The sequence below is a fragment of the Toxorhynchites rutilus genome, chromosome 2 (assembly GCF_029784135.1).
Source record: "Toxorhynchites rutilus septentrionalis strain SRP chromosome 2, ASM2978413v1, whole genome shotgun sequence".
NCBI lineage: Eukaryota > Metazoa > Arthropoda > Insecta > Diptera > Culicidae > Toxorhynchites > Toxorhynchites rutilus.
Window position 1 is genome coordinate 40,145,711 of NC_073745.1, and position 12,660 is coordinate 40,158,370.

A 12,660-nucleotide genomic window follows, 5' to 3' on the forward strand; every position below is an offset into this window, starting at 1 on the left:
CGTTTCATTCCGTTTCCAACGTGAAGTGTATTCGAAGTGTATTCGAGAATCAGGCCCTAAAGATTGGTAACATTTACCAAAAATTCGTTATATTTACTAATTATTTCTCTCAGTGTAGGCGGCTTGATTTGCTAGTTGCAGAATCCATCTCCACGTGTGCAGTAGCGCCATCTCGTCGCTAGTTCTAAACATTATCATTCACAGCTGTCAAATTGCCGCTTCATTTTAGAACAAAACACACGCGAACTTCACTTGTGTACGTGCAGTGAAAAAGTCAAAAAATTATTCTTCGCCCCGCGGTACTGACATTAGTTCGATTCGCAGACGGATAGGCAGACGAAGAAATCGAAAGCTGATATTAGGCGGTTCACGTCGCGTTTTTGTCGGCCAAACTATTTCGGATTCAATGCAGCTCGTGTGAAAAATTTGCCCCAGGAATGATTCTGACCGCCAGTGGCCGGTAATAGTGCGCGGAATATATTTTTCAAAGGACACGGTTCGCGAGTTTGGAAGTGCTTTTTTTTACGGCATTGCGTGGAGTGGCGGAAAACAAGTGCTGCTGCTGCCTGGCCCCGGACGAAGGACGAAGCAGTGGAAGAAAAAGAAGAAGCGCAAGGTTTGACTCTGCAAATTGAACTCATTTTTTTTTTGTTTATCTTATCAGTATTTTTCTCGCCTTGCAATATGGGTTTCAGCTTTGTGTTAAACGTTTATTCCTGCTTTATTTTGAGCAAGTAGACAGAAAATTCCTTCAAGGTTTGGATGTCGAGGCATTTTATTCAATTCAATTCTATTAGCGCAAAACTATCACAAAATATGTTTCTTGCGTCCGAGGAAGGGCTGTCAAACCGAACGAGATGTTGCAATTTCTCACATCGAATCAGCAGATTTTGAGCGGAACACTAATTGGTTTGTACTTCTTGTTTCAGCTTTTCGTAATTCACAATCATCCTAATAAGATAGAAATCTAACACAATGGACAGTAAATCAGTGGACGAACCGGTGAAAGACGCGGCTGCAACTAATGCGGAAGTGGGAGAAGCAAAAATGGAAAATCCCCCCAAATCGGAAAAGTCCACAGTCAGTGAAGAGAATGGTAACAGTGGAGGAATCACAGCGGAGGCAGAGAACGATTCTGGCAAACCTAGTGAAGAGCCAAACGTTCCAGTAGTGGAAAAGGAAACAAGTGAAAAAGAAGAAAATACCAGTAAAACAGAGGATGACGGAAATAGAAACACCAAAAACGTCCAGGAACAAGATTTGTTGCCCGATAAGACCGCAGATAAATCCGATGAAAAATCTGAGGAAGCTCCAGTTGAACCGGTCGAAAAAAGTGAAACAAGCAAGGTAAGTTTTTTTTCTCATTGTTTTCTGAGTAAGAGTTTCAGGTCATTAGCTTTCAACTTGCGCAATGTTTGTCCACCATATGTTTGCACAAGTGTGATGAATTCAAGAAGAAATAGGTCGCCTCTATATGATATTTTTGCGTACATAATTTGAAGATAACGGGAAGAGTTTTGGAACAACGCAAAATTTGCCAAGGACGGCGTCTGTTTATTCCTTGGTTGATGTCGATGCTTGATGAAGGCTTGTTTCTGTTGTATTAGGGTATATTCTTGATTGGATTTCGCTGAATTGAAGTCTGTCAGTGGTTTCGAATAATCGAATGTTCGGATTGCATTATATTGCTTCATTCCAGAAGGTGCGTTTTCTGAAAAGATCTCCAAAAATATTCTGTCGAGTCTAAAATCACTCGGAATGTATTCCCATAATAATGTATCAGATTTGTTAGGTATCTCTGAATGTGCTATTGATCAGAAGTAGGAAAGAGTACTTTTTCCAGCTTATGTTCATGGTAAAATATATTACGTCTAGCAGAGAAAAAAAAATCTTTATGAAGGAAAAACATGCATTTATGAATTTATGAACAGAAATAATATTTTCACTGCTTGACAGAAGGTATTTCATAAATGTAAGCCATGCAAAGTAATCATTTTAATTATTATTTTGTTTTCTTATTTAGTTAGAAACATACACGCCAAGTCTGAATATATTACAATAGCGATCAATGTTTCCAATAGTTGTTAATAAAAAACCAAATCGATTTGGATCGACATTCCGACTGAAATTTTCCATTGAAATAAAATGCAATAAATATCTTGGTTTTAAATGTATCAATAATGGGATGATATATGTCTTTTCTGAATTAATACCATGATTAAAAGATCACGAACCACTTATTTTAGAGCCAAGCAAAGTACAGTGAATACAGGAACCTCGGACAGATTAACCATGACTTTGGTACCATCTTACATAATGTTCCGTTTAGCCTTTACAACCCAACCCCGCCTTTAAACGGGCTTCATGGATTTTTTTTTCAAATTATTCAGACATTATTTTCAATGTTCACCTTCACTTCTTCAAAATACTTTCATCTACAATACAAATACATTGGTTTCATGTTGCTAGGTGTATTTTATGTCGAAAGTCGGAAATTCGAAATAAAAGAGGAAAAATAATTCGATTTCGGTCGCGCACTCCAAACGAAAAAAATTTTTTTTTTAACATTTCATTGGTGGAAAAATTGGTCGTTAAGTTTATTTTGAATAGTATTTTACGTTCGACATCAAGTTTTGTTGTTATGGTAACAACCATAACCCGCCTTGCGGCGGTGTTGGGCAGTTGAGCGAAAAAAAATCAGACTCCTGCTGAAGTGTAATCTACTGAAAAAAGTTGATGGGTTTGGGTCTAGGGGCACGGACGGAATTTTGACATAGGACTATGATTGTGTGTAGTAATTGCATTTGATTTGAGTTTTTTCGTTGTTCAAAATCTGTATTTTTTTCTCTTTTGATAAAAAAAAATCCTTTGAATTAACTAATTGCATTTTTACATAACCAAACAACATGCTCGATATAATGATATCCTGGGCCAAAATTACATGAATTGTTAGTAACAAGACGTACACGATAAAACGAGAATTGAGCACGAATTGATTGCACAACAATCTGAACTTCAATCTAATAAAACCTTTGTCAAAGTTTAACCTTTTGGGCCAAGCTCTCGTCAAATCTTTGAGGAGAATAGAGTGAAACCATCCAGTATCATCTTCCAGATCATTCTTAGATCATCCATCCATTGATTCTGCCAACTGATAAATGCCTATTATAGGCAAATTGAGAATAATTCATAATACGTTTTTAATCACATTGTGAGCTGACGCCGAATTGTAGGCAAAAAGATTGCTCGTTGCGTTGTTGGGAAAAACGAGTGGTTAGTAGAATCGAAATAACATACCCATTTTAAACGTCAAATTGTTAACTTATTTTTGCTTTATATACTGTTCATGTCTTAAGCAAAAAAAAAGCTGGATAAATTCCCTGTCTAATGGTATATAACACAACATATGTCGCAATAACTATTTTGAGTAATATGCGTTTGAAAACTCTTAATGAATCGTTACATTTTTCGTAGAGTTACCCCCCTATATAGAAATCAAAGACATAGTCCTATGTCAAAATTACCATCGGATACAGCTGTTTTGCAGAAATTGAGCCTATTTTCTTGTTTTTATAGGTTTGTTTTCCAGCACGGTATGGGGACATGACCAAGTAGAGTCAAATGTTTCAGGTCTACTTGTAGGACCCGGAAAGTTCACTGAATCCGCTAACACAACTGATCCGAAGTCTACCAAATTTAAAAACATAAAAAAATTAGAATTTTTTTTTGAATCCTCATTTAAATATTCATTTACCGAACTTTCGGACTGAGGCTACTTCCGGTCGCCCACGTATTATCACCACAAAGAAGCCATCTACTTTGAATCGAGCGTTTGTTCCACCTCCTGATGTCAGGCATGATAGAATGGATCATTTTTAAGATACTCTGCAAACTTCAAAAACCCGAGATTCACATCGGAAACGCAAGTCATAAATGCAACATCAATTTACACCTGCAGCCATACCAGAATTGTTTTTATGCTTTCCATCATAAGGAATAAGTACTACGAGCAGTTAAAAAAAGTGTTTTTTTTACGTAGGACTACGTCTAACCGGAAGATATAGGGGGTGAAATGGAAATCTAGGCACTGAACAAGTAGGAAAAAATGCAAGATTTGGAACGCTTATAACTCGAGCATTCCTCAATAGATCGCAAAGGTTTTTGCATCAATTGATAGGAAATATATCTACGCATCTATCATAACGAATAACATTTCATTTTTCTCGAGATAAATAATTGAATAATTGTGAAATATCAAGCATTGTCAAAATGCACTATGTGCCCATTTTTGATTGGTCCATTTTGTGCTCCTCAAATCGTACCGACCAAAACGGGCAACCAGAGCAGCAGTGAAATAGAATGAAGCACGATTGGAAAGGAAAAAGAAAAAAATGATCGAAACATTGGTCGCAGTCTCACACATGCGTAACTCTCGAGCCAGCCAGTCAGCTTAAAAATCCCCGCTCCGCTGCCGTAACGATCATTCTCATTCAAACCGTACACCACATCGGTTCGCATCACAACACATCAACAAACCCACCCAAGCAGCCATGTCTGGACATGGTAAAGGAGGAAAAGTGAAGGGAAAGGCAAAATCCCGCTCGAACCGTGTTGATCTGGAGTTCCCCGCAAGGGTAGCTAGGCCGAGCGCGTTAGTACCAGTGCACCAGTCCACCTAGCCGGCGTTATATAGTTTCGGCCGCCGAAGTGATCGAGTTAGCTGGCAAAGCTGCTCGCGACGATAAGAAAACCCGCATTCGGAACAGAACACATTCGGTTCGGTGGACATCAAGACAACATGCAGTTGCAGCGAGTGGCGAGTGGCAAACGCAATCGCAAAACGGCATCAGGTAGCAGAAGAAAAAAGTTTGTTCTTTATACAAACTGATTTGGTGGCAAATCCAGAACAAGGCGGCATCGAGGGCGTTCGAAATGGTTTTTTTCAAAACCACGAGTACTAAGTTTTCTAAATTGGAACTATTCCATAAAACAAGGCGCTTTTCAGGGCCATTAAACCTTCCAAAAAAGAGTTTAGGAAATACAGTTCAATGCTTTCTAAAACAATATCCAAAATAATAATAAAACACAAATTGATTTTTTCATAATTTGTTTGCCAGGATATGATGAGTATGAGAATTCGGCAGTTGTGCTGAGCTTATTGATGGTTGGGGACTTCCCCGATTATTCAATTTTCACCAATTCCTAAATTGCTTCTAGATTGAAAGTACAGTAATTTATATTTAGCTCGACTTTTAGCTAATTGGATGGATCTGTAATGCGACATTTTTGTAAACATAGAGTTCGGGGTCCAAATTATGACCCCACATTGAAAGTCGACACTGTACCACTGTCATCGGAAATGTTCAATTACAGGTTAAAATCGCCTCCAATGCGACACTGAGTGTTTCTCCGGCACGTCGCATTAAATGTAATTTACTAAACAACATGTCACTAGCTGGATGGGAAGAAATTTTCCTACTGTGAAAGCTGTGGCGAGTGGCAAACGCAATAGCTAAACAGGAAGGTTTAACCGAACAAGATGGGGATATCGAGTGATAACAAAAACACAACACCAAAGGTTCTTTTCAGAACCATCAACATGTTCATAAAGAGTAAACAGTAAACTAATCCATTTTTCAGGTAGATAGGTAGGTATTCACGTAGGAGAAGAAAATAAAACTATATATTTAACAAAAGCTGTCCCCTTTGTATAGTCCTACGTCACTTCGGTTATGTCCCCGACATTACCCACCCGTCTTTTTTGACCAGATACCCAACCCCGCCTTAAGGCGGATTAGTGGTTTTGTGATATAAAAAAAAGTGGGTTATATCTATGATATAACCGCAAGGTTGACGTGGGACTACCTTAGCTTAGCAATTATTTGATGGTATTGATTAAATTCTTGATTGAATGTAACAATTTACAAATTTAATTGAATTCAATATATTTGCTTTGTGACTAAAAATAATGACAGTCCTTTTACGTTTGGTATGATGATTAGGACAAAATATGTGAACGGGAAAATTATTAAACGATTATTTTATTCTACATTTCCCTCTGAAGTGTACGTACTTCTCGAAACGCGAATTTGCTTGAAACTTGAATGTTCATTCGCCTCTAGTGTATGCATGTTTTTCCCAGGTTCCTAAGTTTAGAAGACCGTGTGAGGGAAACATATTCTAGTCTGCACAAAGGCAAGCGAGTACAAAAGTACTCGCAGTTTCCATTTATTTGCAAAACCGATTTCCCCAGACACCTTGGTTTTAAAGTCTGTGTTAGGGAAACACATTTCGGTCGGAAGAAAAATATCCCCGACTTGAATGAATTTGCAATGCCAATTTCCTCACGATCCATGGATTAGAAGTCTGTGTTAGGGAAACATATGTTAGTCGAAACCAAAATAACCCCGACTTGCATGAATTTGCAATTCCGATTTCCTCCAGGCACCAAGGTTTTGAAATCTCTATTAGGGAACACATTTCTGTGGGATCAAGAGCTCCCTAAACTTTCACGTATTTTCAAAGCCGATTTCTCCAACGCTGCTTGGTTTTGAAGTCTGTGTTAGGGAACACATTCCGGTGAGAACAAAAATCTCCACACTTTCATGTATTTGGAATGTTGATTTCCCCAAGGCTGCTTGGTTTTGATGGCTGTGTTGGGGAAGCTGTAAATCGGGCCAATCAAAATGAGGTAGTTAGGGCGTTTAGATAACTCTCAACATTTTACAGTTATTCAATTGTTTATCTAATGAAGAATAACACTTTATTAATTGCGATAGATGCGTAGAAATATTCCCTACCAATTGATGCAAACATCTTTCCGATCCAGTAAGAAATGTTCCAGTTTTAAGCATTCGAAATCTTACATTTTTTTCCTGCATGTTCTGTGTTTAGGTTTTCATTTTACCTCCCATATACAGGGAAACTTCGATATAACGTACCCTCGTTATAACGTACCCTCGATATAACGTCACTCGATATAACGTACATTTTACCTCGATATAACGTACACATTTCCAAAGTGTTAAGGAAAATTTTTTTCATTATTTTTTTTCTGATAGAACAATGAATTATCTGTATTGTGATGCTAAAACAAGTTTTGTACCTTCAATTAATTCCGAAATACAGCTGGTTTTGTGATTCCGGATTTTAAATGAATCCAGCTTTAATCAACAGTACGAAGGTAAACATCATGAGAAAGGCTGGCTTCGTCTTCTGATTGAAGTTATTCATTAACTTTACTAAAACAGCAACACACTAATGTATTATAGACTACGTTTGTGAGTACTTTATTATGCTTCGATATAACGTACAATTCAATACAACGTACAAAAGTGAAATGTACGTTATATCGAAGTTTACCTGTATTCCTGTTAGACGTAGTCTCACGTAAATAAAAAAAAACCGCGACTTTAAAAAAATGCCGTTATGTTTTTCGATTTTCTCATCAGAAATATGATCTACTATAGTTTTTCACGAAAATAAAAAAATTGTGTTTTAGAGGGTTAAATAACCCTTATCGAAAGATAAGCATTTCAGTTTTCTCATTCCTTTCTCGTTAGAATTTCGACATAGCAATGCCACATATATTAAGCCTAGGCGGTACAAAAACCTGCAGCGGGAATCTACAAAGCATCAGTAATGTTTTTTCACCATAGTTGACTGACATAGGAGCAGCAATCCAACTGTTGAAGTCGCATAATGCTGAATACTGGTTAGTTTACTTTAGGACCCCCGATTAATCATAATCTAATCTAGAGCTACTAATAGAAAAAAAATATAGGAGGTTGTGTTCAAGACACGACCGCATTGTTGACGTAGAACTACGTTGTGGTTGAATTCAAGTCGCTTGTTTATAACTGTGGATACTATTTTATAAAACAACGAAATTTTGAAATAACCATTCTACTAGTTTTGTCGCCCTGAAATGTTGTTTTATTGTAGAATTATTTGACGATAATTGTTTGATGATTAATTCTTGTGCTCGTAGAACAATACTTGCTCGGGATAAGCGCAGCTGTCATCCTTAGTGGAGAAAGTTTTGCTACTGGCAAGCGAAACCAAATCATAAAAAATTCCAGAATGACATTTACTTTCTTGGTGACTAAATAAACGAAACAAACTCACTGTTAATCTCAACAACCTCGAAAAGAGTAGCATTGCTTCATTATTATCAAGATTAGCGCAAATGCAATCCTATTTGGAAGCAGTTTTGCGACTGGTACCTGAACCCAAATTAATTAATAACCTAATATAATTTATTTAATATTCTCCAAATAATTTTTTGGTGCACAACCTTAACACCTGCTTCACCGTAGCGTCAGTTCAATGCATTGATGACAGACAAAAAACAATGTTAACTGCTTGGAAAAAGGCTGAATATTTGCCTCAGCAGAGATTCATTACTAATACCCTAGCGTAGATATTTCCCTCCCGCTATCTCCCCTCCTTGTTTATATTTATCATTACGACTGCATACTTTGCAACACCAAACAATCTTCAATCATAGCATAAAAAGTAGGCGATTGTTGCATCGTTACAGGGCCAATGCACACGGGAGCAGATACAAATGGGGTTTCAGCGTAGCGAAGATGCACTATTTTTACGTACGGGTTATGAAGCACGCACGTACGCACACAAACAACCATATATCGATTGCTAAATATACACACACTTATCTCCGTTTTGCGCTCTTCTCAACAGAAGCCCTTTCTGCTAATATTGCCAGTCTAGATTAGCTTAGCTGTCATCCTTTGTGGAGAGAGTTGTCCTTCCGTCATGCGAAACCATATCACTGACAAAATTCCAGTACATTTATTTTCTTGGTGAGCTGACGATAGTCTAGCTTGATGATTCCCCACACAACTGTGTAGCTTAGAACCTTAATGCAATGGCGTCAGTTTGATGCGATGATTGCAATGCCAGAGACATCAGCGAGTGAGTAATTTGGTCGCGTCCACAGCTCAATCCGAAACGAAGACGTGTGATGACACAAAACAAGGAAGAACAAGCGATATTCATTGCATTGAATACAGAACGATACTGAAAGTTTACCTTCCTTCCTTGCTTGAGACTTTAAACTTCTTCAGTTCATTCGTCTCTAACCTTCAAAAAGGCCCTTGGAAAACTTTACTCTATCCATCATATTACTCCTCCACCCCCTTTGCCTTGAGAAAGACATTCGATCCCTCGCCGTCCAGCTCGACCAGCAACGATGTTGTTCAGTCTATTTCCTCACGAAGAATGAAAGTTTGCCTCAGCGAGATCCACTGTTTGATATTCTAGGCAAATATTCCCCTTCGTTCTTCTTCTTTTGCTTTGATCACGGAGACTTCAAATCTTACGATTTCCCCTTCGTTGGTCGTCGATAAGTAGCTCGTTATTGACAGCTCTGTTCGGGAAAGCACACAAATGGACAGAACAAATGTATGAAGAAATGGGAATGCTTCCAATTTTCATAAATTTAAACCGTATACAAACTATGGGATTGTAATGTATAACATATCAAACGAATCTTAGGGAATTTCCGATTCGTTTGGTATATAAATCGCCAAAATCCGTTCGCGGCAAAAATAGTTATTGACGTTAACTTTATTTCATAAAAACGTGACCTGTTTTCTGATTTGGCATCCTTAATTAAAGACGTAGTTCTACGTCAAAATCAATCAATCAACTTTGAGACGCAGTCGGGTAGAATATTTTCATTAGAAGATCTGGGCGCAACGTCTGTTAAACTCTTATGCAAATAGAGTAACACGGTCCCTTAGTATGGAGCATGTATGCCAAAGAAATGATTACGAGTTTGTTGCTCGTCCAGTAGACGCAGATGCTAGCAAAAGGAGATTGTCAAGGTACTTGCTTGAATGGCGTTAAAGTTCCTTGTGGAACTTTTGCTGTCTCAACGTATGCATAAGTGGGTATTCTAGTGTAGAGACAAGAATTTCGTACGTTTTTTCGAGCTCCGTAAAAATAAAACAAAGAATATTTTTACTATCCATTATATCATTATTTGTTCATCTATCTTTTAACAATAAAACAAAAATTGAACGGAGAAAAAATATTCATAACTTTAATAGTTATGAGCTAATGAAGTAAAAGGGTTAAAAAAAAATTGTGCCATGGCGTACACGATTCCAGCCCTTCTGGTTATCTGAAACAAAACAAAATCGAACAGATTCTAAATCAGTAAAGATGTCGCTATCGCATGAACTTCGGACAAGTCAAAAACACTTTTTTTGAAAAAATGACGGCTGTTTGAAAAACAAAATGTGGTATAAAAAGTTTTTTCTTACGTTTCCCGATTTTTTTAGAAATTTAAAAAAAAAATTTTAGAGGTTCATGCGATAGAGAGATGCCTGCAGAATGTATCCATATAATTTCGACATTAATCGGTTCAGTAGAACTTGAGATATCGTGTACGCCAGTTTGGCTCCACGGCCTAGAACTCCTCCTTGTGGGCAACCCTTTGTTGCAATCACAAAATTAGAAGGCCCATCCAGCTCCGAGATGATTTGTCTATGCGTGAGCGTGCCCTGGATCCATTCGACTATACAGTTATCGAAGTGTCTTCTTCTCGTAGCCTGTGCCATTGATAGATAAGAAGCATTATCAAAAGCACCTTCGATGTCAAGAAACGCGCATAGTGCGGTTTCTTTTGACGAGAGATTTTTGTCACTAGCGTTTGTAGCGCTGTGAATGTGGATTTGTCTGATTGGTAGGCAAACTAATATTTAGATAATGGGCATTTAGACATGAATACAGATTTTATATATTTATATAATAATTTTTCCATAGTTTTCATTTTTCAATATTAATGATAAACTAATAGGTCTGTATGCCTTTGGGAGTAGAGATGGGCAAAACGGTTCATTTCAGTGAGCGGCTCAGAGCCGTGCACTTAATGAAAAGAGCCGACTCATTTGAGCGGCTCGATGGCTCTTTTCAAGAACTGGTTTATTCGGATATGTAAATAATGGAAGACGTAAAAAATAAGGTTTAAAACAATAATCAGTGCAGAAAAAAGTAAAAATATTATTTTACTGAAAGTTTTCTCTGATATATTTCCATCACAATGATCTATTTTTTATTTATAAACATTATCTTTTCAATGGGCCTGAACACGCACTTCACTTCACGGTGAAAACGAAGTGAATTGTATTCAACCTTATTACGGTTGCCACCGTGTGTGCAGAATTCGGAAGAGTTCATCCGTCGTGACAACTTTGATGAACTCGATGTTATTATGAATATCACGATACAGTCACGTCACCTGGAAAAACAAGTATATTTGTCACTTGTGTTTTAGATGGCGAAAGCTAGTCACGCGGAATGGGGTAAGTTTAATTTCGTATTTATTTAGCTTTTTTGCTAACATTTTGAATCGTGTCTTGCTTTTTAAGAAGGAAAAGATAAACAAACAGCAATTTACCTTCTTGGTGGCATTTTTAGAACGAAATACTGACGTATCCAGAGGACGTAAATTTGTTTATTTGGATTCGATAAATGCGCTGTGGGATGTAATTGAGGACTAAAAATGTAGCTTCCGTAGACCGATTGAACATGGTGGAAGGTCTAATTTCGATTGTCCTAAATGAATATAAATTTTTTGTTTCTATTTTAAGGATTAGTTTTTAGATATTGTTTTGAAGACATACTTTGAACGAAAGAATATTTAAGTTTCAAATAAAGAAAAAATGAATCTATCATTGCAAAGCTTTTAAATTAATAATTTTTAAATTATTCTCTAGTTCTTTTTCCATAATTTTGATATCCGTCTAAAGAAAATCTGAATAATTTTCTGCTTTTGGCAAATTCCTTGAGACTCATCAGGTGTTTTATATGAAAATTATGCTTCTGACCGACGCTACTGACCAGTTTCTGTTTAAATAATTATATCAAACCTCATGTCCCGTATATCAAATTACACGAGAATGGGAAGGATAACAGGATTAAACTTAAGAATCCCATATGGGAGTAGCTTTGATTATACTGATCATGAGATGGATAAATTCGGGTTTATTCTGAGATATAGAAGATATTATTATTCATCAAAGTTGTAGAAACGGTTCTTAAAAAATTGATTTTAACGTTGACCTATACTAAGTACTTCTCATTATTCAAACGAATAAGACAGAGCTGACTACAAGAGTATGCGAGATATCGATTATTAAACTCATGATGCTTTATCTCTAGAGTAATTTATAGAAAGAGGAAATAAAATTACATTCCAATATCTTCAACAACTACATCATTCAAGAGCAACCAAGTATTCCTCCTCATCCTTGAACCAGCGTTTGATTCAGCATACTAACGCACCAAGCAAATGATTCATGGAATGAGTCCGAATAGTTGGCATTGAAATACCGAATCATCGAGGTATAATCGCAAACTCGTCATTCTAAAACATACGTTCAATTAAATGGAATATTTTCTCATACACTTATTAATTTTACCTACACAACGTTCAAACGTCCGAAATTATGCAACCGACATAACTATCAAACGCCCGAAATTATGCAACTAATATGTTTCTTATAAACGGGAATGAACTCTTTCACTTCACAGAGTTTATTTTTACACGCAACTGTCCGTGACAATGATGATAGACACAAAAAGATTAAGTGAAGTGTAAGTGACGTGTAAGCGTTTGTGACAGTGATG

The 12,660-nt window shown here is 37.0% G+C and overlaps 1 protein-coding gene across 5 annotated transcripts in view; it reads left to right on the forward strand.

Moving 5' to 3' along the window:
- Positions 1-267: 267 nt before the first annotated feature.
- LOC129771801 (probable serine/threonine-protein kinase kinX) overlaps positions 268-12,660 on the forward strand; it is a 158,345-nt gene continuing 145,952 nt past the window's right edge. For 2 of the 5 annotated variants that reach the window (XM_055775846.1, XM_055775847.1), the window contains exons 1-2: positions 268-616; positions 930-1,347. In XM_055775846.1, coding sequence (XP_055631821.1) covers positions 976-1,347 — 372 coding nt within the window. In that variant the 5' untranslated portion in view covers positions 268-616; positions 930-975. Of the gene's footprint in view, positions 617-644; positions 757-929; positions 1,348-12,660 lie in introns of those variants that run through there. The other 3 variants (XR_008742478.1, XM_055775843.1, XM_055775845.1) reach the window with 2 other exon arrangements.